This window comes from Hylobates moloch, unplaced genomic scaffold, assembly GCF_009828535.3.
Source record: "Hylobates moloch isolate HMO894 unplaced genomic scaffold, HMol_V3 SCAFFOLD_7, whole genome shotgun sequence".
In the NCBI taxonomy this organism is placed as follows: domain Eukaryota; kingdom Metazoa; phylum Chordata; class Mammalia; order Primates; family Hylobatidae; genus Hylobates; species Hylobates moloch.
In genome coordinates, this window is record NW_026652282.1 from 48,102,705 (window position 1) to 48,130,450 (window position 27,746).

A 27,746-nucleotide genomic window follows, 5' to 3' on the forward strand; every position below is an offset into this window, starting at 1 on the left:
ATTTTGTGGGGGGAGACCTCACTTCCCAGCCAGCTCCTTGAGATGGCTTCAGAAACCCCTACTTGCCCCACTCCAGAGATATAAATTCATTCCCTTCTGCAGACGCTGCTCCGGGATTGAGGGAAGGATGGAGTAGGAGGGGAAGAAGGCAAAAGGGTGGGAGAGGCTTCTAGTTGTTCTGGCTCCTGCTCTAGCTGGGGTTGGGTATGGCCATAGATCTAAACGTATGCAGAAAAAGCTCGGAGTGCTCAGGGATGGTCTGGGGCTCAAGGACCCGGGAAGGTGGTTGGGAACAGCTAACCAATTCACTTCAGGTGGGGAATACTCGGCCAGACATGTGACCCAGGCGGCCATTTTCTCACACCCTGCTGTCGCCATCTTCCAGGCAAACAAAGACACCATCCCCCACCCTTGTCTGACTGGGCGTGGTCACTGCCTGGTTATGAGCACGCATATTTAACCCCAGACAGATGCCCGCAGACAAAATTTTGGCTTGCAAGTAAGGTATATGGCCGCACCAGTCGACCCGCCGCTTTTTCCCGGTCACTTCGCCGTCCTCCTTCTCCCTCCTCCGCTATTTCCTTACCTACGGGGCAGCCAAGAGGCGGGGCCAGCGTGGTCGCGAGGAAGGGACGGGCGGGCGCGAGCTGTCAGTCAGAAGCTCCGCCCCCCCGCGGAGACCGCACGGTGGGCGGAGACGGGCGGAGTCGGGCGCTGCCAGCCTGGGATCCGGAAGTCGGAGCCTAGCTGCGCGAGAGTTTGTGCTCGCCCAGCCGAGTTGTCGTGTTGCCCTCGCTTCTCAGATCCCCGCCGGAAGTGTGGGTAAGAAACTTCTCTCTTCTTTTCTTACAGTGTGCGCTCACCTAGACGGCCGGGCAGTTAGGATCGTCTATTGGATGTGAAACCAGAGATGCCCGCCAGCCTGGAATAGAGAGGTAAACAGCCGGATCCCTTCCTGGGTAGAAGGGCCCGGAAGAGGGACAGGGATCGCGGCACACGTGGAGAAGCGCCGAATTGCCTTTTCGCGGAGTGGAGTTTGCCGGGAGAGGAGCATTGCCCCATCCCACCTAGAAAGGTGTAGACCCGGGACACACTGTGTAGAGAGGCACAAACTTCACTTGTGTGGTGAAGCGTTGATCGTCCTCAAGATAGTGAGGCTCCATTCTGCATTCACTCTGTAGAAACAGGAGTCGACCCACCAAAGGCATGGGGGGACATCCACCCCAACCGTGTAGAGACATCTCCCTCCACCCAGATGAGCAGCGCAGACTTCTCCCGACTTAAGGCACTTCCTTGGCTTGGCTTTAGACAGCCGCCTCGAGGCACCTCCTCAGGACAGACAGAGGCTTTGATGTATCTGCTCCCATACCATTATAGAGGAGCTTGGAAACATTTAATATACAGAGGGAGGGCATCTCCTCCCCATTCGCGTAGACCTGTATCGCTCCCCAACTCACCCGTCCCCAAAGTGGTTGCAGTTACAGGCCTCAGCCTATGGACAACTAAGCCGATTGCCCCCTCCTCTTAGGTTAGAGTGAGTCCCCATTGTGGAGAATCAGACCTGATCCCTACTTCCGTAGCCCCCGTTTTACCGAATGTGTAATTTTTCGAAGCACCCAACGTGCTTCGAAGCAAACAGGAACAGACCTTAATCCATGAAGAGACAGTCAGGTCTGCCCCTTGAGGGGCCGTGGGGGTAGAGGGGCTCAGATGTGTTCCTCTCCCTTTGAGGTAGACACAGATCATCCCCCTACCTCCCCTACCTCCCCCAAATATTTAGAATCACTAAATGTAGCAAGGGAGATACCCCACAGGAGCAGATATGCAGGTCTCCCTCCCTGTAATGTTGAGAGGGAGTGACATTGCTGATTACCTGGCAGTTCAGTGCGTATGGTCTCTCCCCTTTACCCAAGGTAGTGAAGCTCAGATGTGTTTCTCTCCACCCAGGGTAGAATCACAGACGCCCCCACCCCCAAGTATTAGGGCTGATCTATTAATTTATAGCTGCATTGCGTGCCCCCTCCACACACCACCCATGCAGAGAACCAGAGCCCCTATTTCTTTCAGTGTTAGTGTGCTGCTGACTTCAACCAGCATAAAAGATGAAAGTTGTCACAGTCCACCTCCCATAGAAGGGTCCAGAATAACTCACTGCAGGTAAGGTGCAGACCCGCTTATTCAAAGCTGCATAGTTGTGGAATCAGGCATATCGATCCTGTACCACAGCCCTCTCCAGGGTAAAGAGATGCAGGACCCATCCCCACAATCTAGAGATAAACAGATCTGTGATTCTTTTCCCATGCAGCAGAGATGCACACAGCCACTTTGTGGGTTTCCCCAGTTTCTTTGCACCCCAGAGTAGAGGGACAGATGGCAATCCCCCCAACTGAAATCACCAAGGTATAGACCCCAGGCATATGCAGGCACAGATTTTTACCCCCTCCTCCAAGATTTTGTACTTATCTCAGTCCATACAGACACTCAGGTAAGAATCCCTGTTCTCAGGCCCCCTTTTCCCAGGGTAGACTCCTGGGATCTTATTTACACCCTTCCCCACCACCTCTCCCAGGGTAGATGAGATGTAGAATCCCCTACTTGGGAAAAGAGACACTATTATCACCCCATATAGAAATAGACCATCCTTGCATGTCCCTTTCCCCTCAGTGTGGCGTTGAGCACTAGTCCCCTACCTAGAATATAACACTACAGTGTGGAGGAATAAGGACCAAAGACCCCATCTGACCCCATTTGACCCCACTGGGCTCAAAGCCCAGTGGCTTTGAGCCACTTACTCCACCCGGAATGAGGTTGAGATCTATTCCTCCCTTTGGGTAGTATGACACTGCCTTCTCTGTGTGGACTCAGCCATATGAGGCTTTAGCTCCAGCTTCTCCCAGTTTTCCTAATTATTATGCCTTCCTCATAATGTTCTTTAACATTTTACCTTTAGGGGACTTAGGAGGGGGCTTGTGGCATTGTGGTTCCCAGCTGTCTTCAAATTGCTTCTTCTACCATTCTGACAGGAAGAGAGCAAGCAGATTTGAACCTATCTGCTTTCAAGCTGGTCATCACGATGAAACTTAGACACAGTGAGTTTCCTTTACCACCCCTCCCAATCCTGTGCTTTTAATGAATATTCATAGAATTTCACAGCAACTTTTTGTTTTTTTTGGTTTTTGTTTTGAGTTGGAGTCTCACTCTGTCACCTAGGCTGGAGTGCAGTGGTGCAATCTCAGTTCACTGCAACCTCCGCCTCCCAGGTTTAAGCATTTCCTGCCTCAGCCTACTGAGTAGCTGGGATTATAGGTGTGTGCCACCATGCCAGGCTACTTTTTGTATTTTTAGTAGAGATAGAGGTTCACCATGTTGGCCAGGCTGGTCTCGAACTCCTGACTGCAAGTGATCTGCCCGCGTTGGCCTCCCAAAGTGCTAGGATTATAGGCGTGAGCCACTGTGCCCGGCCTTCACAGCAACTTTTAAAAACTGTTGAATATGTTTCAGATCACTCAGTCTGGATCTTTTTCATATGGTATCATTGCTGTCCTCCTGACTTCCTTGTAAGAGAATATTTCCATTATGCCCCATTCTCAGTTTACAGATGAGGAAACTGAGGCTTAGCAAGGTTAAGTGACATGATCTGAGGTGAATTGCGGTAAACAACATATCACACTGCCTGTAACCCCGACATGTCCTAACATTTTTCTCTATCAGTTGGTACCATAAGTTGCACTAGTGGTTAAGAGTGTGCCTATAATCCCAGCTGCTTGGGAGGCTGAGGCAGAAGAATCGCTTGAGCCTGGGAAGCAGAGGTTGTGGTGAGCCAAGATCATGCCACTGCACTCCAGTCTGGGCGACAGAGTGAGACACCGTCTCAAAAAAAAAAAAAACAAAAAAAGAAAAGAAAATGATAACATTTGGATAGCACACTGGCACTGGGCAGGCTGGATGAGGATTGTGCAACCCAGTGGCTCTGTTTTCTTTGTGAATGCTGACCCTGCCAGTGGACAGCTTGGTGGGAAAAAAATACATTTTTTATATAATCATAAAAATGTCATCAAGAATCATACTGTTAATACCAAAAGCAAATAATCACACTTTTATTTTATTTTTTATGTTTTTTTGAGATGGACTCTTGCTTTGTTACCAGTAGAGACGGGGTTTTGCCATGTTGGCCAGGCTGGTCTCGAACTCCTGACCTCAAGTGATCTGCCTGCCTTGGCCTCCCAAAATGCTAGAATTGCAGGCGTGAACCACCATGCCCGACCAAATAATCATATTTATAAGTAACACAAGAAAGGTGGTAATTATACTTTATTTAGGAACATCTAATACTAGATGATAAAAATATTGATAGTGATGGAAAAGACAAAAATTACCTGGTTAAATAAAGTAGGATATATGCATCCTTAAGAATTCTGGCTGTTTAAAAGATAAAGAAGTATTCTATAGAAAGATTATATGGAAAAACTGTATTGTGTGGGAAGACTATTAGATGGAAAGATCTTCAGATTTGCTAACTGAAAGAAGTTGGCCAACAGGACTATAGTATGTTATCTTTTATGGAAGAAAATGGGAGGAAATAAGAATATATATTGGTATTTACATAAAGAAAATGATGCACAATAAACTAACAAAGTGGTTTCTTGTGGCAGTGAGGGGACTGCAATGGATAGGGACAAGCATGGGAGGGAGACCTCAAAATAACACCTTTTTGTTCTGGAATCATATGAATCTATTACCTGTTAAAAATAAAGAATAATTCTATACATCTACATTAGTGAGGAAAATGGTGAAAATTAAATAGAAAAACTTCCTTTGTGCACACAAAACCAAGACCTTCACTGGTAAATTGCAATTAATGATCAGACTAACTGGGATGATTGCTGGGAAAGTTGGGGGGAGGTAACGTGTGGTGCAGCTGTCTGCACTCTGGGCTAGGGGTATCTTGGACCCAAATGATAATGATTAAGTCTGGGAACGTTTTCTTTTTTTTTTTTTTTTTTTTTTTGAGACGGAGTCTCGCTCTGTCGACCAGGCTGGAGTGCAGTGGCGCGATCTCGGCTCACTGCAAGCTCCGCCTCCCGGGTTCACGCCATTCTCCTGCCTCAGCCTCTCCGAGTAGCTGGGACTACAGGCGCCCGCCACCACGCCCGGCTAATTTTTTGTATTTTTACTAGAGACGGGGTTTCACCGTGGTCTCGATCTCCTGACCTCGTGATCCGCCCGCCTCGGCCTCCCAAAGTGCTGGGATTACAAGCGTGAGCCACCGCGCCCGGCCAAGTCTGGGAACGTTTTCGAGGAGTGCTAAAGAGCGTTCAAATGCAGTTTTAACTGTTGTGCATTCTTTTAAATTTTTAATTTTTTTCGAGACCGAGTCTCGCTCTGTCGCCCAGGCTGGAGTACAGTGGTATGATCTGAGCTCACTGCAACCTCCGCCTCCTGGGCTCAAGTGATTTTCCAGCCTCAGCCTCCTGAGTAGCTGGGATTACAGGTGCGTACCACCACGCCTGGCCAATTTTTTTGTATTTTTAGTAGAGATGGGGTTTCGCCATGTTTGCCAGCCTGGTCTCCAACTCTTGACCTCAAGGGATCCACCCACCTTGGCCTCCCAAAGTGCTGGGATTGCAGGCATGAGCCACTGTGCCTGGCCGCTGTTGTTCATGTTTGAGTGGTTATTTTTTAAGGGGGGAGTGTTCTATCACTTAAAAAGTTTACAACTGGCTGGGCGAGGTGGCTCATGCCTGTAATCCCAGCACTTTGGGAGGCCAAGGCGGGCGGATCACGAGGTCAGGAGTTTGAGAGCAGTCTGGCCAACGTAGTGAAACCCCGTCTCTACTAAAAATACAAAAATTTAGCTGAGTGTGGTGGTGTGTGCCTGTAATCCCAGCTACTTGGGAGGCTGAGGCAGGAGAATCGCGTGAACCCGGAAGATGGAGGCTGTAGTGAGCCGAGATCACGCCATTGCACTCCAGCCTGGGTGACAGTGCGAGACTTTGTCTCAAAAAAAAAAAAAATATTGGTGTTGGTGGCACAGGTGTATACTCCATGGAACTTGCCTGCCTGCCTCCCTTGTCTGCCTGCTGGTCAGTTACCAAACACTGATAAAGATGTCATAGTAGGGCAATGGAGGGGCAAAGGAATTGCGGCTTTTTGCAGGAGCGCAATTGTAATAACAGACTGTGGGATGCTAGCTGGACAGGAAGGGAAGAAGGATGGCTGACAAATAAGGAACTGAGTAGAACATTCAAGTCTCTAGGAGGTTGGACAAATGAGCTTGAAGATAGGAGAGAGGGGTGTCGAGACTACTTTCAGAAGTCCAAGCAGTTGCAAGTGGTTCCCCCATAGGTGTAACCATAGGAATGAGTGGGTGAGTGACTATGATTGAATGGAGATCCTTGGAGATGAAGATGTCAAGGAAGTGGGAAACCTAGATTGTTGGAAGGGTTGCCCAGTGATCTCCAAAGTCACCCAGGTTGTTGGTGGCAGGAGTTGGGTCAAAAGAAAAGCAATGAACCAGGTGCTTCAATAGATGAGGAAAAGTAAGTCATAGATGACAGGCATAGCAGCCTAGTTGGGGCCTCAAAAAGAGCAGGGTTTTTTTTTTTTTTTTTTTTCTTGAGACGGAGTCTCGCTCTGTCGCCCAGGCTGGAGTGCAGTGGCGCAATCTCGGCTCACTGCAAGCTCCGCTTCCCGGGTTCACGCCATTCTCCTGCCTCAGCCTCTCCAAGTAGCTGGGACTACAGGCGCCCGCCACCACGCCCGGCTAATTTTTTGTATTTTTTAGTAGAGACGAGGTTTCACCGCGGTCTCGATCTCCTGACCTCGTGATCCGCCCGCCTCGGCCTCCCAAAGTGCTGGGATTACAAGCGTGAGCCACCGCGCCCGGCCAAGAGCAGGGTTTTTATCCTATCCCCCTCCACACATTTTTGAGATGGAGTCTCACTCTGTCACCCAGGCTGGAGTATAGTGGCGCTGTCATAGCTCATTGCAGTCTCAACCTCCTGGGCTCAAGCGATCCTCCTGCCTCAACCTTCTGAGTAGCTGGGACTACAGGCATTTGCCACTATGCCCCACTAATTTTTTTTTTCAGTAGAGATGAGGGTCTTTCTATGTTGTCCAGGCTGGTCTTGAACTGCTGAGCTCAAACAATCCTCCCATCTTGGCTTCCCAAAGTGCTGGGATTACAGGTGTGAGCTACCACACCTGGGTTTTTTTTTTTTTTTTCTTTTTAACAAGAGGGAAAAATAGTCTCAGCTTGGCACTGGTGAGTCTGGAGGACTACGTACTCTACCTACTGACCCCAGGATAAATATGTGCCAGTGAAAACAACAACCACCTTTTGAGAGGCCTGCAAGTGAAGCATTGTCCTTGGGAGAGCCAAGTATCAAGGCAAGAGCTTGGAGAATTGATCCCAGAGAGAGGTTGTTAGGGGAGTGCTGATCACCCAGGTGGGAGTTTCAGAGAATGTTGTGGGAAATTTGATGCTATGGCAGAGGAAGGATGAGGGGAATGAAGTCAGTGGGTGTACTGGGACATCTGTGGGTGACAGTATGGGAGATGAGGGATTAACGAATACAGAGATCTGCTTTTGCGTACTGATGAATTGGTGATTTTAGGCCTAGATGATGTTGGTGGATGCATTGAGGCTCAGAGAGGTTTTGAAAAATTCTTCAAGGTCATATAGCTAGGTAGTTGTTGAGCCAGAGTAAGAATATCTGCTGGTTATAAAATGGTAGCTGTTTTCTCTCTGGAGTTGTTGAAAAACCTATGAGCAGAGGCTCCTGAGTGCTGAGAGGGATGACTGACTGCACCCCCTTCTCCTTTTTCCCTCCCCCCTTCTCTTCTCCCCTCTGAAGCACATTCTTTTTCTCTCCAAGTGGTGTATTTTCTTTCATTGTGTGCTTGTATCCATTGCAGGCACTCAGTTTCCAGGGAAGTTAGGCAGATGGAAATTGTTGAGTAAAATGTCCAGACCTGGTTCATTCCAAACCTCACATTTTTTTTTGTTATTGTTGCAACATGAGTACTTTAGAAGAAAGGAGACTGGGGGTCTGTTTCGTGTTTATTTAAACTGTGTTTATTTAAATTCAACCCATTCACATTTGTTATGAGGCGTTTATGTCTGGTCAGATTTCTACCGTCTTATTTTTTATTTATTTATTTTTTGAGATGCAGTCTCGCCCTGTCACCAGGCTGGAGTGCAGTGGCGCGATCTCAGCTTACTGCAACCTCCGCCTCCTGGGTTCAAGCGATTCTCTTGCCTCAGCCTCCCGAGTAGCTGGGATTACAGGTGCCTGCCACCATACCCAGCTAATTTTTGTATTTTTAGTGGAGACGGGGTTTCACCATGTTGGCCAGGTTGGTCTCGAACTCCTGACCTCGTGATCCGCCCACCTCAGCCTCCCAAAGTGCTGGGATTACAGGTGTGAGCCACCGTGCATGGCTCTCTACCATCTTATTTTATATTTATTATTTATTTTGTTTTCTTTTATTCCCTTATTTATGTTTTGCTAACTTGATGAAGTTTTTAAACAATCCTCCATTGGTAATTAAAGTTATGTTGGTAATTGTATTCATATTTACATCAAACATAATTAATTCTGTATTTATCACTTTATCAAAGTTAAATAATGACTATTTTGTAACCTACCCTTTCAAAATGAAACCTTTAGCATGCTTTCATGCTTTTGCTTTTCCAACCCCCATTACTTGATTCCTGGATTTTGTTGAAATAATTTGATATTTCAGTTCTGAGCTATTTCCTTATGATATGCTTCTTGGATTTTAAGAATCCTTTTTTTGAGACAGGGTCTCACTCTGTTGGCCAGGCTAGAGTGCAGGTGTGATCATGGCTCACTGCAACCTCCGCCTCCTGGGCTCAAGTGGTCTTCCTGCCTCAGCCTCCTGAGTAGCTGGGACAACAGGCATGTGCCATCACACCTGGCTTTTTTTTTTTTTTTTTTGGAGACAGAGTCTTGCTATGTTGCTCAGGCTAGAGTGCAGTGGTGCGATCTTGGCTCACTGCAACCTCCACCTCCTGGGTTCAAGCAATTTTCCTGCCTCAGCCTCTTGAGTAGCTGGGATTACAGGTGCGTGCCAACACGCCCGGCTAATTTTTGTATTTTTAGTAGAGACGGGATTTCACCATGTTGGGCAGGCTGGTCTCAAACTCCTGACCTCAAGTCAGGCAGCCGGCTAATTTTTGTATTTTTAGTAGAGACGGGGTTTCACCACGTTGGGCAGGCTGGTCTCAAACTCCTAATTTTTGTATTTTTAGTAGAGATGGGGTTTCACCATGATGGCCAGGCTGGTCTTGAACTTCTGACCTCAAGTGATCCACCCGCCTTGGCCTCCCAAAGTGCAGGGATTATAGCTGTGAGCCATCGCTCCTGGCCTCAGTGATAAGTTTTAGTAGATTTCCTGCCCACCACTATTTGTTTCCTTTAGCTTGGGATCTTTATTCTGATTTAATTTTTATTTTGCCAGTAGTTTTATCCAAAAGGAAACACAGGGCCAGGCGTGGTGGCTCATGCCTGTAATCCCAGCACTTTGGGAGGCCAAGGCGAGCCAATGACTTGAGGCCAGGGGTTTGAGACCAGCCTGGCCAACATGGCGAAACCCTGTCTCTACTAAAAATAAAAAAATTAGCCAGGCACAGTGGTGCACGCCTGTAATCCCAGCTACTCCAGAGGCTGAGGCAGGAGATTTCCTTGAACCCGGGAGGTGGAGGTTGTAGTGAGCTCAGGTGGCACCACTGCACTCCAGCCTGGGCGACAGAGCGAGACTCTGTCTCAAAAAAAAAAAAGAGAGAGAAAGAGGGAGGGAGGGAGGGACGAAAGGAAGGAAGGAAGGAAAGGAAGGAAAGGAAGGAAAGGAAAGAAAGGAAAGAAAGACAGGTGGTAATCTTTGCTCACCTGAAAATGTCTTTTTCTTACCTTCACATAGTAAGAGTGATCTATTGGTTAGAATTTTCTCTCTTTATCTTTGGAGTTCAGAAATTTCATCAGGATATGTCCAGGGTATGTCTTTTTGGTTGTTAATCATTTTTTTTTTTTTTTTTTTTTTTTTGAGACAGGGTCTCTGTTGTCCAGGCTGGAGTGCAGTGGTGCCATCATAGCTCACTATAACTTTGAACTCCTGGGATCAACCAGTCCTCCCGCCTCAGCTTCCTGAGAGCTAGGACTACAGGTGCGCGCCACCACACCTGGTTAATTAAACTTTTTTTTTGTATAGACAAGGTCTCACTATGTTGCCTGGATTAGTCCCAAACTCCTAGTGTCAGGCGATCCTCCCACCTCAGCCTCCCAAAATGCTGGGATGACAGGGTGAGCCATGGCACCCGGCCTTGGTTGTTAATCTTGCTGCTGCCTGTGTCTTTCCAATCTGAAACCTCAAGCCTATGTTCAACTTAAGGAACTTTCGTCTGTTATTTCAGAAAATTATTGCTTCTCCATTTGTACCCTTTTCTCAGGAACTCCTGTTGTTTAGATTTTAGTTCTCTTGGCTCTATTGTCCATTTTTTCTTTTATATTTTTGCTCATCATTTCCATTTCTTTGAATTTTTGCTCCCTCCTTTGGTCTTCTAGCTTATTAATTTGGTTGTTAGTGATGTGTTTTTTGTTTTTCACTATTTCTATTGAATTTTTTTAAGAGACAGAGTCTCACTATGTTGCCTAGGCTGTTCTCGAACTCCTAGGGTCAAGTGATCCTCTTGCCTCAGCCTCCCAGCTAGCAACAGGCAGGTGCTACTGTGCCCAGCTTAAGTTTGGACTGTTAAAGCAGTCTGTGTTTGTGTATTTTTTTAAGAGATGGGGTCTTGCTATGTTGCCCAGGCTGGATTAGAACTCCTGGGCTCAAGGGATCCTTCTACCTTAACCTCCCATGTAGCTGGGGCTACAGGCATGCGCCACGGCACCTGGCTTTTGAATTTTTATTCAATGTCAAGTTTTGGGAAATCTTTTCTCACACAGTTCCTTTGAAGTATCTTCTTGATTCTCCTTAGGAATTTGCAGTAGCTCGAGACTAGCCTGGCTAACATGGCAAAACCCCATCTCTACTAAAAATACAAAAATTTGTATTTTTGTATACGAATACAGGAGGCTGAGGCAGGAGAATCGCTTGAACCCTGGAGGCAGAGGTTGCAGTGAGCCCAGATCACACCACTGCACTCCATCCTGGGTAGTAGAGCAAGAGTCGGTCTCAAAATAAAAAGAATTTGCAGTAGAACTTAAGTTCTGCTTCCTACATTAACTCTGCAGTGGGAGCCAACTGATGTGATTGTGGAGCCTATTCTCTGTGTGGTATTCTTGAGCTGCTCATATAATATATTTGTTTGTATATATCCTGACCTTCCAGAAACTCCTGTCTCTCTAGGAATTCCTTGAGCCCCTGTGAAGGTGGTAAGAATTAAAGGGAGCCATTCTTCCCAATAGGCCAACTGTGAACGGGATGAGAGATGGGACTTCTTATTGAAGAAGGGGAGAGGCCTCATAAGTTCCTGGGCTTTGCTAAGTCATGACTGGAGAAGTGGTAGATCTCTCCTTTTTGTATCTGAGGGAGGCGGCAGCATTTTGGCTGAGTAGGTCAAGTCCTTTTGGAGGCAATGGCCTGAGCAGGATCAGCAGGAAGGATAGTTCTTTCCCCACATACTGAGGGCATCTGCCCAGGCTTAGTGGGCTGGGACTCCTTAGATTACCTTCTCATGCTGCCAGCTCCCTCACCTCAGCCTGGCACTTAAATTGTTGAGTTTCCCCCAGTAGGAAGTTCTGGGGGAAAGAGGAGTCACAAGCACATATTCAGGTTACTCTCTGTACAGAATTCCTCTCAGAATTATTTGAATTTGCAATGAAATAATGTTGCAAATATATCCAGTACTTCCTCTGATACTATTGCTGGCATCCGCATCTCTTGTCTTGTGCTGGATCTAGACAGACATGGCATCTGAGGCTTCCTAGCTAGGTTCCCAGTGTGGCCTGGCCTTGATTCAGGTGTCAACAAATATCGCGTAGATGGATGATGGCTCTTTTCTTTCTTTTTTTTCTTTTGTAGAAAATAAAAAGCCAGGTGAAGGTTCCAAGGGCCACAAGAAGATAAGTTGGCCCTACCCTCAGGTAAGGTATGCCTGTTGTTGAGGGTAAGGTCAAGAACAGGTTGCTTGTCCTGGGAGAGGCCCACTAAACCCAGTAAATATTGGGTGACTCTGGACAGAGCGCCACATTGGAGTCAGTGGATCTGGCTTTCCCTCCCTCTCTGGGTGGCTGCAGCAGAGAATCAGCAGCATTTTTCCCAAGCCACATGCAGCTTTGTGCTTGATTTACCTTGGTAGGGATTATCATTATCCCTGTGTTTTGGTTGAGGAAACTGTCAGTGAGAAAGTTCCTAGGTTCAAGATAACACAACTGGGATTTGAGACTGTCTGATTCTCAAGTCCCTGTTTCTTATGGAGAAGAGGGAGGCCAAAACATCATCTTTGGTTCCTGGATCTCCTGGTCCTGCTGGGAAAGGTGTGGGTAAGTAAGGCTTGGGAAAGAGCAATGAGAAGAAGGTATAGGCCAGAGAAGGCTTGGGTTCTCACAATTTAGCATGGGTGAAGCTCTCAAACTTTAACCAGTCCTCTAGAATCACCTGGAGGATGGGGGAAAACATCGATTGCTGGGCCCCACCTCAGAGTTTCTGATTCAGTAGGTCTGGCATGGCATCCGATGATTTGTATTTCTAGCAAGTTCCCAGGTGCTGCTGCTACTGCTGGTCTGAGGACCACTCTTTTGAGAGTCACTTATCTAGAAAGGTTATCCCTGGGCCTTGGGAAACCTTCCCAGCTGCCCTTCCCCTCTGAGAGGTCTCCTGTCAGTCCCTGCCTGGCTATGGGAGAGAGGACCTCTACCCAGCCAGATGGGCAGATCTTTGGGGATGGAGCCCTTTTTGCCTCTCTCCTTTCTTTGTCCCCACAACTACACTTATCTGAGAAGCTTTAATTCCTGCTGCTCACCTTGGGAGTGAGAGGATGAGAGGATGAGAGGATTGAGAGATACAAGGGGCATTTATGAGGGGATGTTGTCTTCCTTCTAGGGCTTCTTGCTGCCTTTTTGAGGTGATTTCCATGGGTTCATTACCTCTGTTTTTTTTCTCTTATGTGGTGGCCAGCCTGCAAAGCAAAATGGGAAGAAAGCAACCTCCAAAGTGCCCTCTGCACCTCATTTTGTTCACCCCAATGATCATGCCAATCGAGAGACTGAATTAAAGAAGAAGAGGGTAAGCTTTTTGCCTTGGTGGGGAGAGAGAGGGCCTGCCTTGAATGCCAGGTCCTCAGAAGTGTTGAATGGAAGGGCAAAGGCAAGAGTTGTTAGGGTTGTTGAGGCTATTTGTGGAAGCCAGGAGAGAGGGAGGTTACCATGATACTGGATTTATGTCTGCATTTGCTCACCACCCAGTCCATTGCTGTCTGGCTTATGCTTCCACTGCTCTGCTGACACTACGCCTGCTGGCCTCATCAGCGCCTTCCCTGACATCACATTCATGAATAGTGTTCTTCCCTCATCTTATCAGAATGCTCAGCATTTGAGGCTATGCTTTCTTTGAAGCACGTGGACTTTCTTGTCATCTCACTCTCCTGGATGTCCTTCTTTTTCTTTGACTAGCCACTGACAGTCTCTTTTGCCGCTTTTTCCTCTTTCTTTTTTTTTTTTTTTTTTTTTTTTGAGATGGAGTTTCACTTCGTTGCCCCGGCTGGAGTGCAATGGTGTGATCTCGGTTCACTGCAACCTCTTCCTTCCGGGTTCAAGTGATTCTCCTGCCTCAGCCTCCTGAATAGCTGGGATTACAGGCGTGCACCACCACGCCCAGCTAATTTTGTATTTTTAGTAGAGACGGGGTATACCATGTTGGTCAGGGTGGTCTTGAACTTCTGACCTCACGTGATCCACCTGCCTCAGCATCCCAAAGTGTTGAGATTACAGGCGTGAGTCCCCCTGCCCGGCCTTCTTCCTTATCTTTAAATGATGAAGCATCCCAGGACCTTGGCTTCTTTCCATCCTAGGCAGGCTTCGTTCCGCCTGCCTAGGATACGTTCTCTCTCTGCTTTTTGTACCCTCTTTTTATTTTTCTCTGCAACTCTTTCTTCCCTTCATCTCTCTTTTTCTTCTTCTCAAACCCTCATCTCCTGATGTCATATCCTCCCTCTCCCTGGACCCTGCTCCTCCCACCTCTGCCATGTCGTGCCATTTCCTCTGCCTGTCACCCATCCCTCCCTTAGGCTGCAGACCCAGTCAGCTCCAGTACCAGGGTGTGTTCACTTGTTAGGTTGAGGAGATGAGGGAGAAGCAGCAAGCTGCCCGGGAGCAAGAAAGACAAAAACGCAGGACCATCGAGAGCTACTGTCAGGATGTCCTAAGACGCCAGGAGGAGTTTGAGCATAAGGTAAGAGTGTAGCCCTTGCCCCTGGGTAGGTTTGCTCAAAGCATCTTTTGCCGTTTTTCTGTGAAAGGGAAGACGGAAGGGTGTGAAGTCGTTGGAGGGGAACAAGGGAATCAGTGTGAAGAGGATAGAAAACTGTGGGGACGGACGAAGGGAGGGAGGGAGGGATAGAGGGAGATAAAGGGCCATTTTGAGCCTTACCCGTGACTGGACACCCCTGGAGAGCTCCTCTCTCCCAAGGTTGAGCCTAAAGACTGGGGCTGGTGGCTGGGAGAGTTACATGTGACCAGGGGATGGGGTTGGGGGAGAGGGAGCGAGAGTATGAGGAGAGGATTGAGAGACAGAGAGGAGCATATGTGAGGGGATGTTGTCTTCCTTCTAGGGCTTCTTGCTGCCTTTTTGGCAGATGTTCTTGTCTCACACACAGAATACACACTTGCCAGCTCATACTCCCTTTTCTGACATGCAGTGTGTATGCCTCCCCCATCCTGTGTCCCTCATAGATTTTTTTCACACCTCCCTCCTCCATCCCTCCCTTTCACACCCATGTGCACACTCAGGTCTCCACCTGGTGCTCGAGCACACACATACACATAGGTGCACACATGAACCATGGAGTTCTGTCCATTTTTCTTCCAGTTCCCAGCTTTATTGGTTGGCCAAAGCTACTTTTTGGTGGCTTGAGACTCACATGATTTTTTTTAAAATTATTATTTTACTTTAAGTTCTAGGGTACATGTACACAACGTGCAGGTTTGTTACATATGTATCCATGTGCCATGTTGGTGTGCTGCACCCATTAACTTGTCATTTACATTAGGTAATATCTCCTAATGCTATCCCTCCCCTCTCCCCCTACCCTACAACAGGCCCCGGTATGTGATGTTCCCCTTCCTGTGTCCAAGTGTTCTCATTGTTCAATTCCCACCTATGAGTGAGAACATGCAGTGTTTGGTTTTTTGTCCTTGCGATAGTTTGCTGAGAATGATGGTTTCCAGCTTCATCCATGTCCCTACAAAGGACATGAACTCATCCTTTTTTATGGCTGCATAGTATTCCATGGTGTATATGTGCCACATTTTCTTAATCCAGTCTATCATTGATGGACATTTGGGTTGGTTCCAAGTCTTTGCTATTGTGAATAGTGCCACAATAAACATACGTGTGCGTGTGTCTTTATAGTAACATGATTTATAATCCTTTGGGTATATACCCAGTAATGGAATGGTTGGGTCAAATGGTATTTCTAGTTCTAGATGCCTGAGGAATTGCCACACTGTCTTCCACAATGGTTGAACTAGTTTACAGTCCCACCAACAGTGTAAAAGTGTTCCTATTTCTCCACATCCTCTCCAGCACCTGTTGATTCCTGACTTTTTAATGATCGCCATTCTAACTGGTGTGAGATGGTATCTCATTGTGGTTTTGATTTGGATTTCTCTGATGGCCAGGACTCACATGATTTTTAAAGCCTCCTATAGTTTCCAAAGCCCTGCTTCTCTTTCTCGCTCTCTCCCCCTCCTCCCCTGGACCATTCTCTTTTTTTCTTCTCCTTTAGGAGGAAGTTTTGCAGGAATTAAATATGTTTCCTCAGCTGGATGACGAGGCCACAAGGAAGGCTTATTACAAGGAGTTCCGTAAGGTACAGGGTTCCATTTCTTCAGGCTTTTCGGGGAGGGTTCCAGTCCAGCCCCTTTTCCTCTCCATTTCTGTTTTTTCCTGACTGAGAAGGAGATTTTTGTTTCACAGGCCTGTGTCACTGCTACCCTATCCTTTCCCTGCCCTCATCCCCTGGTCCTCTGCCCTGCAGGTGGTGGAATACTCTGATGTGATTCTGGAAGTCCTGGATGCCAGAGACCCATTAGGCTGCCGCTGCTTCCAAATGGAGGAGGCTGTCCTGCGAGCACAAGGCAACAAGAAGCTGGTCCTGGTCTTGAACAAGATTGGTGGGTGTTAGGCAGGATTGGGTGTGACAGGGAAGGTGGGCAGGCCATCTTTAACGTCTAGCTTGGACCAGACACTGAACCCAGCAACTCAGTGATACTCATAATAGTCATGCAAAGTAGAAATTTTTGTTCTGATTTTCAAAGCCTATATCACAGAGTATGGTACAAGTTAGGTGTGGAGTCCAAGGCTGTCTGCCTTTCAGTCCCCTGTTCTTGCCATTTTGAGCCTTCTCTGTTTTTGGACAACCCTGGAGAGTTCCTCCTCCCTCAACTCAAAGACTGGGGCAGAGGAGCACATGGGCTCAGGAGTCACTCAGGTCTGGGGTTCAGCCCCCCACCTGTCCTGATTCTTTTCTCTGAGACACTGGATAAGTCATGCCACCTCCAAGAGCTCCTGTTTCTCTAGCTGTAAAATGGGCCACGGGTATCCCAACCTCACAGATTTGTTATAAGAATTAATGATAAAATGCTTGGTACATGGTGGTCAGTACTTCACACATGATAGCCATTCTTGTTAGGGTTATCTTTGACATTTGGCCCAACCTAGAATGATCCAGAGAGGGGATGGGAAACACAATATTTGGGAGGTCTCTGATGCTCCTGGCGCTGTTTTGGAAAGAGAACATTTGGGACCAGATAGCTAGTTTGTCCATTTTCCCTGAGGGAACAGAGGCCTCCTCAGGGAGGGCTAATGCATCCCATAGACCAGACTGTCCTTTCTAACTCCAGCCTGCGGACTGGATGGGAATGACAGGGCCAGTTGAGAGACCTGTTGATGGTAGGTGGGCCTAGCTTTGGGTATGGGTGGAGGTGTCTTTGGAGGGAACCATGGAGGTGTTGTTCTGCTTACCAGCCCCATCTGTTCCTATATTTACCACAGACCTGGTCCCCAAGGAGGTTGTGGAGAAATGGCTGGATTACCTTCGGAATGAGTTGCCAACCGTGGCTTTCAAGGCCAGTACCCAGCATCAGGTCAAAAACCTGGTAAGCCTGGGGCTAGGGTCATCTAGCCACTTTCAGGGTAGTTTGGGGCCAGAGCTGGGGGGGTGGTGACTTGGACTGGGACCTCCAGCCCTTTAGTAATTGAACTGAGCCTTCAACTTTGAGCTTTTTGCTCCACCGAGTGACTTTTTTTTTTCTGAGACGGAGTTTCACTCTTATTGCCCAGGTTGGAATGCAATGGTGCGATCCCGGCTCGCTGCAACTTCCACCTCCTGGGTTCAAATGGTTCTCCTGCCTCAGCCTCCCAAGTAGCTGGGATTACAGGCACGCGTCACCATGCCCTGCTAATTTTTGTATTTTTAGTAGAGATGGGTTTCGCCATGTTGACCAGGCTGGTCTCGAACTCCTGACTTCAGGTGATCTACCCGTCTCGGCCTCCCAATGTGCTGGGATTACAGGCATAAGCCACCATGCCTGGCCAGTGACTTCTTAATATTAGTTTCACTTGATTTCTTCCTGTATTATCACTCTTCAGGAACCATTTCTTTTTTTTCAGTTGTAAGGATAAAGCATGTCTATAGGGAATTTGTAAAATACGGTTAACTACTTGTTTGTTTGTTTATTTATTTATTTATTTGAGACAGAGTCTCACTCTGTTGCCCAGGCTGGAGTGTAATGGCGTGATCTTGGCTCACCGCAACCACTGCCCCCCAGGTTCAAGCAATTCTCCTGCCTCAGCCTCCCGAGTAGCTGGGACTACAGGCATGTGCCACCATGCCTGGCTAATTTTTGTATTTTTAGTAGAGATGGGGTTTCGTCATGTTGGCCAGGCTGGTCTCAAGCTCCTGACCTCAGGTGATCCATCCGCCTTGGCCTCCCAAAGTGCTGGGATTACAGGCGTGAGCCAGCACTCCCGGTCTAACTTTATTTTTTATTTTTTGAGACAGAGTCTCACTTTGGCACCCAGGCTAGAGTGCAGTGGCACCGTCTCGGCTCACTGCAATCTCTGCTTCCTGGGTTCAAGTGATTCTTGTGCCTCAGCCTCTAGAGTAGCCAGGATTGTGGCTAAGTTTTGTATTTTTTTTTTTTTTTTTTTTTTAGTAGAGATGGGGTTTCACCATGTTGGCCAGGCTGGTCTCGAACTCCTGACCTCAGGTGATCTATCAGCCTCGGCTTCCCAAAATGCTAGGATTATAAGTGTGAGCCACTGTGCACAACCAACTACTTGTTAACTTTAAAAAATACGTATACCTCCAATCATTTTTCTCTTTGAAACAAATCACAGTTCTTCCCAATTATATCATTAATAGAGAAATATGTATGCTTTGTAAAATATTAATACAGAAACTGTTTCTGGGAGAGAAATTGGATACTAAGGGACATTTTTTTTCAATTTTGCATTGGATGTTAAACTTATTTAAAAATAAAGTAGAAAAAATAAAATTAACTACAGATAAAGCTTAAATACCCTTTCACCAGTCTCCCTAATTCTAGTCTCCTTTATTCATACCCAGAGGTAACTACCATTGACAGTTCTGTGTGTATTCTTCCAGACTTTATTTATTTTAGATGCAGGGTCTCAATTGGTCATCCAGGCCTCAGTGCAGTGGCGTGATGATAGCTCATTGCAGCCTCAAACTGCTGGGCTCAAGCCATCCCCCTGCCTCAGCCTCCTGAGTACCTTGGACTATAAGTGCATGCCACCATGCCAGGCTAATTTTTATCTTTTTTATTTTCGTAGAGATGGCGGTGGGGAGGGGGGGGGCTTGCTTGTTGCCCGGGCTGGTCTCGAACTCCTGGCCTCAACTGACCCTCCCATCTCAGCCTTCCAAAGTGCGGAGATTACAGGCATAAGCCACTGCACTCGGCCTTCTTCCAAATATTATTCTGTGCTTTGGATATACATAGAAGTGTATATATAAAGAGGGAATACCGTTTGGAAGTATTATGGATATCATTCTGTGGCTTAGTTTTTTTTTTCTCTTGGACATCTTTCTATAGAGATGTGCCTTTTCGATGCTGAATACAATTAGTTTCCAGTTTTTTATTGTTATAACCTGGGCTTCCACAAATACCCTTGCACATGTCTCCTTGGCACATGGGCAAGTGTGTGTTTGTAGGTGAGGTAGAGAAAGGGAGTGGCTGAGTCATAGCCTTTCTGCATTTTACCTTTACCTAGACACTGATGAGTCGCCCTCCATGATGGCTGTACCAATTTATACTCCTACCAGTGGGGTAGATGAATGTGTGAGAGGGCCTCTTTTGCTGCACCCTTGGCAACATTTGATAGCGTTAAACTTTTAAACCTTTCAGAAACATGATACCTTATTTACATTTTCTTGGCCTTTTTTTAATTTTAATTTTTTTTTGAGACGGAGTTTTGCTCTTGTTGCCCAGGCCAGAGTGGGATGGCATGATCTTGGCTCACTGCAACTTCTGCCTCCCGGGTTCAAGTGATTCTCCTCCCTCAGCCTCCCGAATAGCTGGGATGACAGGCATGCGCTACCACGCCTGGCTAATTTTGTATTTTTAGTAGAGACAGGGTTTTACCATGTTGGTCAGGCTGGTCTTGAACGCCTGACCTCAAGTGATCCACCTGCTTTAGCTTCCCAACCAAAGTACTGGGATTACAGGTGTGAGCCACTGTGCCCAGCTTCTTGGCCTTTTTGATGGCAAAAATAGAAGCCGCCTTTTCTTTTCTTTTCCTTTTTTTTTTGAGATGACGTCTCACTCTGTCACCCAGGCTAGGGTGCACTGGTGCAATCTTGGGTCACTGCAACCTCTGCCTCCCGGGTTCAAGCGATTCTGCTGCCTCAGCCTCCCGAGTAGCTGGAATTACAGGTGCGTGCCACCACACCCAGCTAATTTTTGTATTTTTAGTAGAGACGTGGTTTTGCCGTGTTGGCCAGGCTGGTCTTAAACTTGTGACCTCAAGTGATCTGCCTGCCTTGGCCTCCCAAAGTGCTGGATTACAGGCATGAGCCACAGCACCCGGCCAGAAGCCACCTTTTCTAACAGCTGTATTTCATTTGTATTCCACGTTAAGGCTACAGCTTTTTAACCTGTTTCTTATTGATGGATATATGGGCTAATTCCAATTTTGTGATATTGGAAACAATGCTGTGGCTGGGCGTGGTGGCTCACGCCTGTAATCCCAGCCCTTTGGGAGGCCAAGGTGGGCAGATTGCTTGATGCCAGGAGTTTGAGACCAGCCTGACCAACATGGCGAAACTCTGTCTCTACTAAAAATACAAAAGTTAGCCGGGTGCGGTGGTGCATGCCTGTAGTCCCAGCTACTTGGGATGTTGAGGCATGAGAATCGTTTGAACCCAGGAGGTGGAGGTTGCAGTGAGCCAAGGTTGCGCCACCACACTCCTGCCTGGGTGACAGAGTAAGACTCTGTCTCAAAGAAAAAAAGTAAGGGAAGAGGAGGGAGGGAATTCTGGGCAGAGGAGGTGGCATCAGGAGTAAAGGTTGGGATGGCCTTGTCCTGTGTGAGGAATTGAGGGAGGGTAGGCTGTGGGCCAGGCTCCCTCTCATCCTTGCGCAGGCAGGGAGGGTGGGCATCCCTGTTGTGTACACAGGGCACTGAGGCCTGGAGAAGGGAAGCAGGCTTTGCTGGACATAGGCCTGTGAGAAGTAGACCTGGAGCTCAAACCTGGCCTATTTAGAGCCAGGATGCCATCCTGCCACTGCCGAGGGAGGCAAGTGACATGTGTCGAAGCAGAGGCAGGAGCAGAGAAGACTGGAGACACAAAGACAGTGGAGGGGAATGGGGAAGTGACACGTGTTCAAGATCTGTGTGAGAAGCCTTCCGTTTCAGGCTGAGGAGCTCAGTGATCATAGGGAGGCCCTGAAAGTTGGAAATCTGGGCTCAGACCTCATCTGCTACCTGACGTCTCTTCTGTAATATTCATTTTTTTTCCTCCAGAATCGTTGCAGCATGCCAGTAGATCAGGCCTCTGAGTCACTGCTGAAAAGCAAAGCCTGCTTTGGAGCTGAAAACCTCATGAGGGTTCTGGGGAACTATTGCCGCCTTGGTGAAGTGCGCACCCACATTCGTGTGGGTGTTGTGGGTAAGACCTGCTGGGTGGTCATGGGGCTCAGGCTTCTTTCTTGGGTGGACACTTCACTGGGTGAAAGGATCCTGGGAGCTTCATTGTCTTTTGGAGGAAGAGAGGAGTGGTTCAGGAAGGGTTTCGTGATTTGTAACTTGGATGGATGGGCATCACTGTGTATTGAGTATTAGATCCATGGAGCAAATGCAGGGTGCTAGGCTTGGAGTTGGTACCATCTCATCCTATCAGAGCTATGGGAGGGTGGGGTGACCATCTACCTTTTACAGATGAGAATTCTGAGTGAGGCCCAGAGAAGGGCAAAGGGACTTTTGGAGCCCAGCCCTGTGCAAGACAAGGCAGAGCTGAGGATCAAACCTGGGCCTTTCTGGAACACAGGTTCCTGAGGGAGGGATGATGGGAATGGAGTAGGGAAATTGAGAGAGGCAGAGATAGATCACCAGAGAGAGAATGTGAAGCCACGTGAGAAAGACATTGGAGAGAGAGCTAGACACTGAGAAGGTATAGGTACACATACCGGGATAGATACAGAAGAAGACACAGAGAACGCACTGGGAAGCCAGATGGCAGGATTGGTGGGGAATGGAAAGAGGAGACAAATTTACATGATGGAGGCACGTAAAGAGGGAGATACAATCAGAAACACCAAAAAGGACATAGAACAGACATGCATACCGAGATCTGTCAAGGGAGACATAGGAAGGGTAGAGATAACCCATGTATGTAGAGAGGCAGACATGTGTTCCCAAAGAAAGAATGAGAGAGACAAACACACTGCAGGGATAGAGACAGATTCAGAGAGAGATATACATGGAAGCAGACTGGACAAGGCTGTACATACAGAGGAACACATACACATAGCTCTTAAGTACACATACAGATCCACAAACACATACGCAGACCCACACTACAGACCCAGAGATCCAGAGGAGGCACATCTAGAGAGATAGAACCAGAGTCAAAATGCATGTAGACCAAGCCCTTCCCACACACACCCACCCCAATGCTGCTCCCCCAACGCGCATAGAACCACAAGGAGGGCTGGATGTAGCAGCTCATTCATGCCTGTAGCCGCAGCACTTTGGGAGGCTGAGGCGCACAGATCATTTGAGGTCAGGAGTTTGAGATCAGCATGGCGAAACCCCATGTCTACTAAAAATACAAAAATTAGCTGTGTGTGGTGGCGGGCATCTGTAATCCCAGGTACTCGGGAGGCCGAGGCAGAAGAATCGCTTGAATCTGGGAGGTGGAGGTTACAGTGAGTTGAGATCGTGCCACTGTTGAGATCCAGCCTGGGCAACAGAGCGAGACTCCGTCTCAAAAAAAAGAAGACACGCATGTGCCCATATACACTTTGACCCTCGAACATAATCACATACTCAGAGTCACAGAGGGACACAAATACACAGACATGTCACAATGAGGCAGGTATGTGTACCTGTACAGAGAGAAATAGAGACATACAGAGAGGAGGTTAAGGAGGCGCAGACAGGGAGAGAGTAGAAGAGACACTGTGAGACACATACAGAGAGGCATCCACGAAGTGACCAGCCCACAGAGACGAGGAGCATGGACAGAGGCTGACAGGAGTTGGCATGGAGGGAATTACAAATAGAGGCAGGATTGGTGGGGTGGAGAGAATCAGAGAGAAAAGAACAATGGCCAGAATGAGAGACAGACAAATTGGCAGAGAAAGAGGTGCTTAGATACAGAGACACAGAGAGAAACAAAGATAAGATAGAGAAAGAGACTGAGTGGGAGAGAGACAAGAAAAGGAAAAAGTGGTGATACTGAGAATGGGAATGACCGAAAGAGAGAGAGAGAGATGTGTAGAGACTTTCATGCATGGTGATATTTAGAATGAGAATGACCTAGAGAGAGGGAGGGGGGAGAGAGGTGTGCAGAGGCTTCATGCACGAGAGGTATACTTAGACATACGCTTCTTTTTTCTTTAGGCAATCAGCTTTCTCAGGTTGAAACAAGCATATGCTTGAGACAGTAGTACACACATGTAAATTGAGCACATACAGAAAGAGAACGGTGAGAATGAGGCCCAGTGAGGGGAAACACAAAGACATCCACAGGCTGAGAATGGCTGACAGATGCCCAAACAGCAAAATACATACCTCAGGTAGACAGCTGCACAGAGAGACTGGCATTTGGAGATGACCTCCATCCCCATCCATGGAATGATACACCCAGACAGGTTGTTCTCTGTTTCTTAGACATTTCTCGATGTCCACCTTCTGTTGGACTGTGCCACTGAGGCATTGCATTGAGGACCTCTGCCTGGCTGATTGTGGGTGGGAGGTTGGTGTCACATCTAGAAAGAGGGACATACCTATCTAGCATGCTCACAAATGGAGGGGAGAGGTAGAAAGGCCCTGTAGGGGCTTTGTCAGGGCCTGGGGTGGGAAGGGAGGAGGCCAAGCTCCATGTTTTGGCTTCCGCATGGCCTGGTTACTGCCCCTGGCTAGGCCTCCCTCACACAGGCTGGCCTGAGTGTTCCTGAGGGCCTCTTCTGCCCTGAGACATCTGCTGCTACTTTGTAGGTCTTCCCAATGTTGGGAAGAGCAGCCTGATCAATAGCCTGAAGCGCAGCCGCGCATGCAGCGTGGGAGCTGTTCCTGGAATTACCAAGTAAGCACCTGCCTGCTCCTCCACTCCACAATTCCTTGACCCTACCATTTTCCCCCAACTCCTATGCCTTCAGCCCCTGTCCCTTTCCTTATCGTGGACCATCCCCTGATGCTTTCCCCAGGCATGGGAGTCTCATAGTCCTCATTTTCCTGATACACCCTAGGTGTAGGCCAGGTCCCTACATGGGTGGTTCCCATTAGCGCCTTGAAGCTTCTGAATAACGATGCAAGATTGGGCTACTAATGGGAGCTCTGTTGACTGGATGAAGCAGCTGAGGCTTGGAGAGTTAAGCTTGCCCAAGGTCCTGCAGCTCAGTCCCCAGTGGCAGAGGCTAGATTAGAATCAGCCTCAAGTCTGTAGAGCCCCAGTCACCCCTCCTCCAGCTCTACATCTCTCCACCTTCGTCCCTAATACACCCTCCCCTCACTCCTTTACACCCCCACATCCCAGGCCCACCTTCATGATTGGGGCCTCTACGATGCCAGACATATCCGGGCTTTCTTCTTCCCCACCCCAGATTCATGCAGGAGGTCTACCTGGACAAGTTCATCCGGCTGTTGGATGCTCCAGGCATTGTCCCAGGGCCCAACTCAGAGGTGGGCACCATCCTGCGTAACTGCGTCCACGTGCAGAAGCTGGCAGACCCTGTGACCCCAGTGGAGACCATCCTGCAGCGCTGCAACCTGGAGGAGGTCTGCAGCAGAGCCCTGGCTGATGCCCTGCCTTACTCCAAGGGCCCTTCATTCCTCCTCATGACTTTTCTCCTTCCTCCCTTCACCAGATTTCCAACTATTATGGCATCTCTGGGTTCCAGACCACTGAGCACTTTCTGACGGCAGTGGCCCACCGTTTGGGGAAGAAGAAGAAGGGAGGCTTATACAGTCAGGAACAGGCGGCCAAAGCTGTCCTAGCTGACTGGGTGAGGTGAGGAGGGGGTTAGGGGTAAGGGTGAGGCCCGCTGGGAGCCTGGCTCCCCAAAGGGGCTCATCTGTGCTCATTGCCACTGGGGCAGCTTGACTTCCTGGGTCTTGGGGCAGAGGATGGCCAAGGTGCCAGGTCATGTCCTGCTCGAGACTTTATGCCCGGTGATTATCCAGCAACTCAACTTCTTCTTGTTCAGAAGCCACTGGGTTTTCTTGTTCCGTTGCTGTTTCTGGCCTGCAAACTCATTGTCTCTTGGATTGTCATTGGTTCTCTCAGTGACAGCACCACTAATCTCCCCTATCTTCCAATGCAGCGGGAAGATCAGCTTCTATATACCACCACCAGCCACTCACACTCTGCCCACCCATCTCAGTGCTGAGATCGTTAAGGAAATGACCGAGGTCTTTGACATTGAGGATACTGAACAGGCCAATGAAGACACCATGGAATGTAAGTGTGGGCAGAGTGGGTGCACTTGGTCTTGCACTAGTGGGGCCACACAGACCTGACAGCAAATGCCACGTTTGACCTTCCGCTTCCTTGGCCCTACTTGGGCTTTGGGCAAGTTGCTTAAGCAGCTTGAGGCCTAATATTTCTTTTCTTGCAAGGTGGGGAATTCTAATCTGGCCCTGGCAGCGCAGGTTGGGGGAGGGTGGTTGCGAGCTTTTGGTAAATACGAAAGAAAAAGTGCCTGGTACCCATTGAGGTGCTCTGGAAATGTGAGGCTCCATTCCTGTCTCTTGAGACCTGGAATGGACTGAGACGTTCTCTCAAAAACTCTCTAATGTTGCCTTAGGCTTTTTCACAACCATTTCAGGTCCATTTCTAGATTTTCCTTCTTACCCCTATCGGTGAGTAAGGTACCCAAGTCACAGAAAGCTGATATTTGCCAAAAAGATGTCAGCAGAGGTGGCCTTTGACCCAGTTCTCCTGCCCTGTTGAAGACTCTTCCAGCTCAGAGGAGCTGGGTGTCCAAAAGTATAGACTGCCTGGATTCAAATCCGAGCTTTGTTTCCTTTTTACTGTGTGATGCTAAACAAATTACTTCACTTCTTTGTCTCAATGATGTCATCTGTAAAATGGGGACAGTAAGTCCACCCGATAAGGTAGTTATGAGGATTTATTTAATAATGTAAAAGACATTTAGAACAACAGTGCCTGGCATATAGTAAATAGATGCTCAGTAAATGTCAGTTTTTATTAAGATGATTATTTGCTGGGGAACAGAGATGTGACTCTCAGAAACTCCTGAGAATGTTTGCTGTCCTCAGATATTACTCTCTGCAGCCCTGGCTTGTGGCTCCCTGCTTCATTCTCTACACTGCCTAAGAAAGGTATCCAGTGCCCTCTGGGCTTGTCTGTAGACATTATAGGGTAGTTGAGGAAGCCCTGGCTAGCCTGGCTTCTAGATTCTCTGTTTTTTCTCTTGAGGTCCAGTAGTTTTCCTTCTCTGGGTCTTTTAGTGTCCTTGTATTACACACGAGGTTAAGAGGACTTGTCTGCTTTCTAGTTTGTATTCCATGTGGCTTTGGGCCACAAATTCAGCCCCCTTTCTGAATTTGTTTCCTCTTTTTTTTTTTTTGAGGCAGAATCTTGCTTTGTTGCCCAGGCTGGAGTGCAGTGGTATGATCTTGGCTTACTGCAATCTCTGCCTCCTGGGGTCAGGTGATTCTTGTGCCTCAGCCGCCTGAGTAGCTGGGACTATAGGTGTGCACCACCATGCCTGGCTAATTTTTTTTATTTTTAGTAGAGATGGGGTTTTGCCATGTTGGCCAGGCTGGTCTCGAACTCCTGGCTTCAAGCAATCTGCCTGCCTTGGCCTCCCAAAGTGCTGGGATTACAGACATGAGCCACTGTATCTGGCCTTAGTTTCCTCTTCTGTTAAGTAGGGCAGTTGAGAGGGGTTTGAGTTTATGTTCTTATGATGATGCTTGACCCTGGCTGGATGTGGGGGCAAGAGGTGCTCCATCACTGAGAATACATTTTGGCAAAAGACTGAGGTCTGAGAAATTGAGAAGACAGTGAGGAACAGGTTTAGTGGTGAGGGTTTCCTGGAGGAGTTGGCCCTAGTGCTGGATCTTGAAGGGTGAGTAGGGATTAGAAGGCCAAGGGTAGGGAATGGGGCAAAATTATAGAAGCAGGCATGAGGGTAGTGGGGCACTGGGCAGTGGGCACATCTGAGGGCTGCAGTAGAGGCCAGCTCCAGGCAAGGGGCCAGAGAGAGGAGGAGAAAGTCTGGTCCTGGGGAGGGAATCCCAGTGCCTGCCATTTGCAGAGCAGCATCTTGGGCCAGAGCATTACAGACATCTGCCATGTCTCACAGCAGCCCAGTGTGAAGAGGGCTTGTGGAATTCCTATTTTCCAAATGAGGAAGCTGAAGCTCTGAGTCCAGCTCCCAGCAAGTGAATATCCTACTGCAAAACCCATGCTTTTAATTCTTGGTGATGTGGCCTCTCAGCAGGAGTGAAAAAGTTCCTGCACCTGACTCCCCTGGGAAGCATCCATGTATCCTTTTCACTAAGGCCTGACCAGGGGGCTGGCAACAGAGGGGAGCCAGGGCCCTGACAGTGGTGTTGGTTGTGTTAAAGGCTTGGCCACTGGAGAATCTGATGAGCTGTTGGGTGACACGGACCCACTTGAAATGGAGATCAAGTTGCTGCATTCTCCGATGACGAAAATAGCAGATGCCATTGAAAATAAAACCACCGTGTATAAGGTACCTGTCATCTTTGTTCATGGCAACCCTCTTCTCTCCCCAGGGCTCCGGGAAGTGGTCAGTCCCTTTTACCTGCCTTTCATGTGGTGA

General features: G+C 48.1%; 1 protein-coding gene across 1 annotated transcript; it reads left to right on the forward strand.

The window, feature by feature from the left end:
* Nucleotides 1-741: 741 nt before the first annotated feature.
* Nucleotides 742-27,746, forward strand: GNL3L (G protein nucleolar 3 like). The gene is made up of 14 exons (XM_032757009.2): nucleotides 742-822; nucleotides 3,024-3,089; nucleotides 12,049-12,110; nucleotides 13,144-13,251; nucleotides 14,299-14,415; nucleotides 15,971-16,054; nucleotides 16,223-16,358; nucleotides 17,239-17,342; nucleotides 21,232-21,376; nucleotides 23,929-24,016; nucleotides 24,534-24,708; nucleotides 24,798-24,940; nucleotides 25,254-25,390; nucleotides 27,529-27,746. The coding sequence occupies exons 2-14, from the start codon at nucleotides 3,074-3,076 to the stop codon at nucleotides 27,744-27,746; spliced, it is 1,533 nt and encodes a 510-aa protein (XP_032612900.2). The 5' UTR covers nucleotides 742-822; nucleotides 3,024-3,073.

Bases quoted from the DNA above. Each gene is read 5' to 3' on its own strand.
- GNL3L (XM_032757009.2), top strand. The intron at 17,343-21,231 runs GTAAGCCTGGGG...TTTTTCCTCCAG, and splicing joins AGCATCAGGTCAAAAACCTG to AATCGTTGCAGCATGCCAGT. The intron at 24,941-25,253 runs GTGAGGAGGGGG...CTTCCAATGCAG, and splicing joins GTCCTAGCTGACTGGGTGAG to CGGGAAGATCAGCTTCTATA.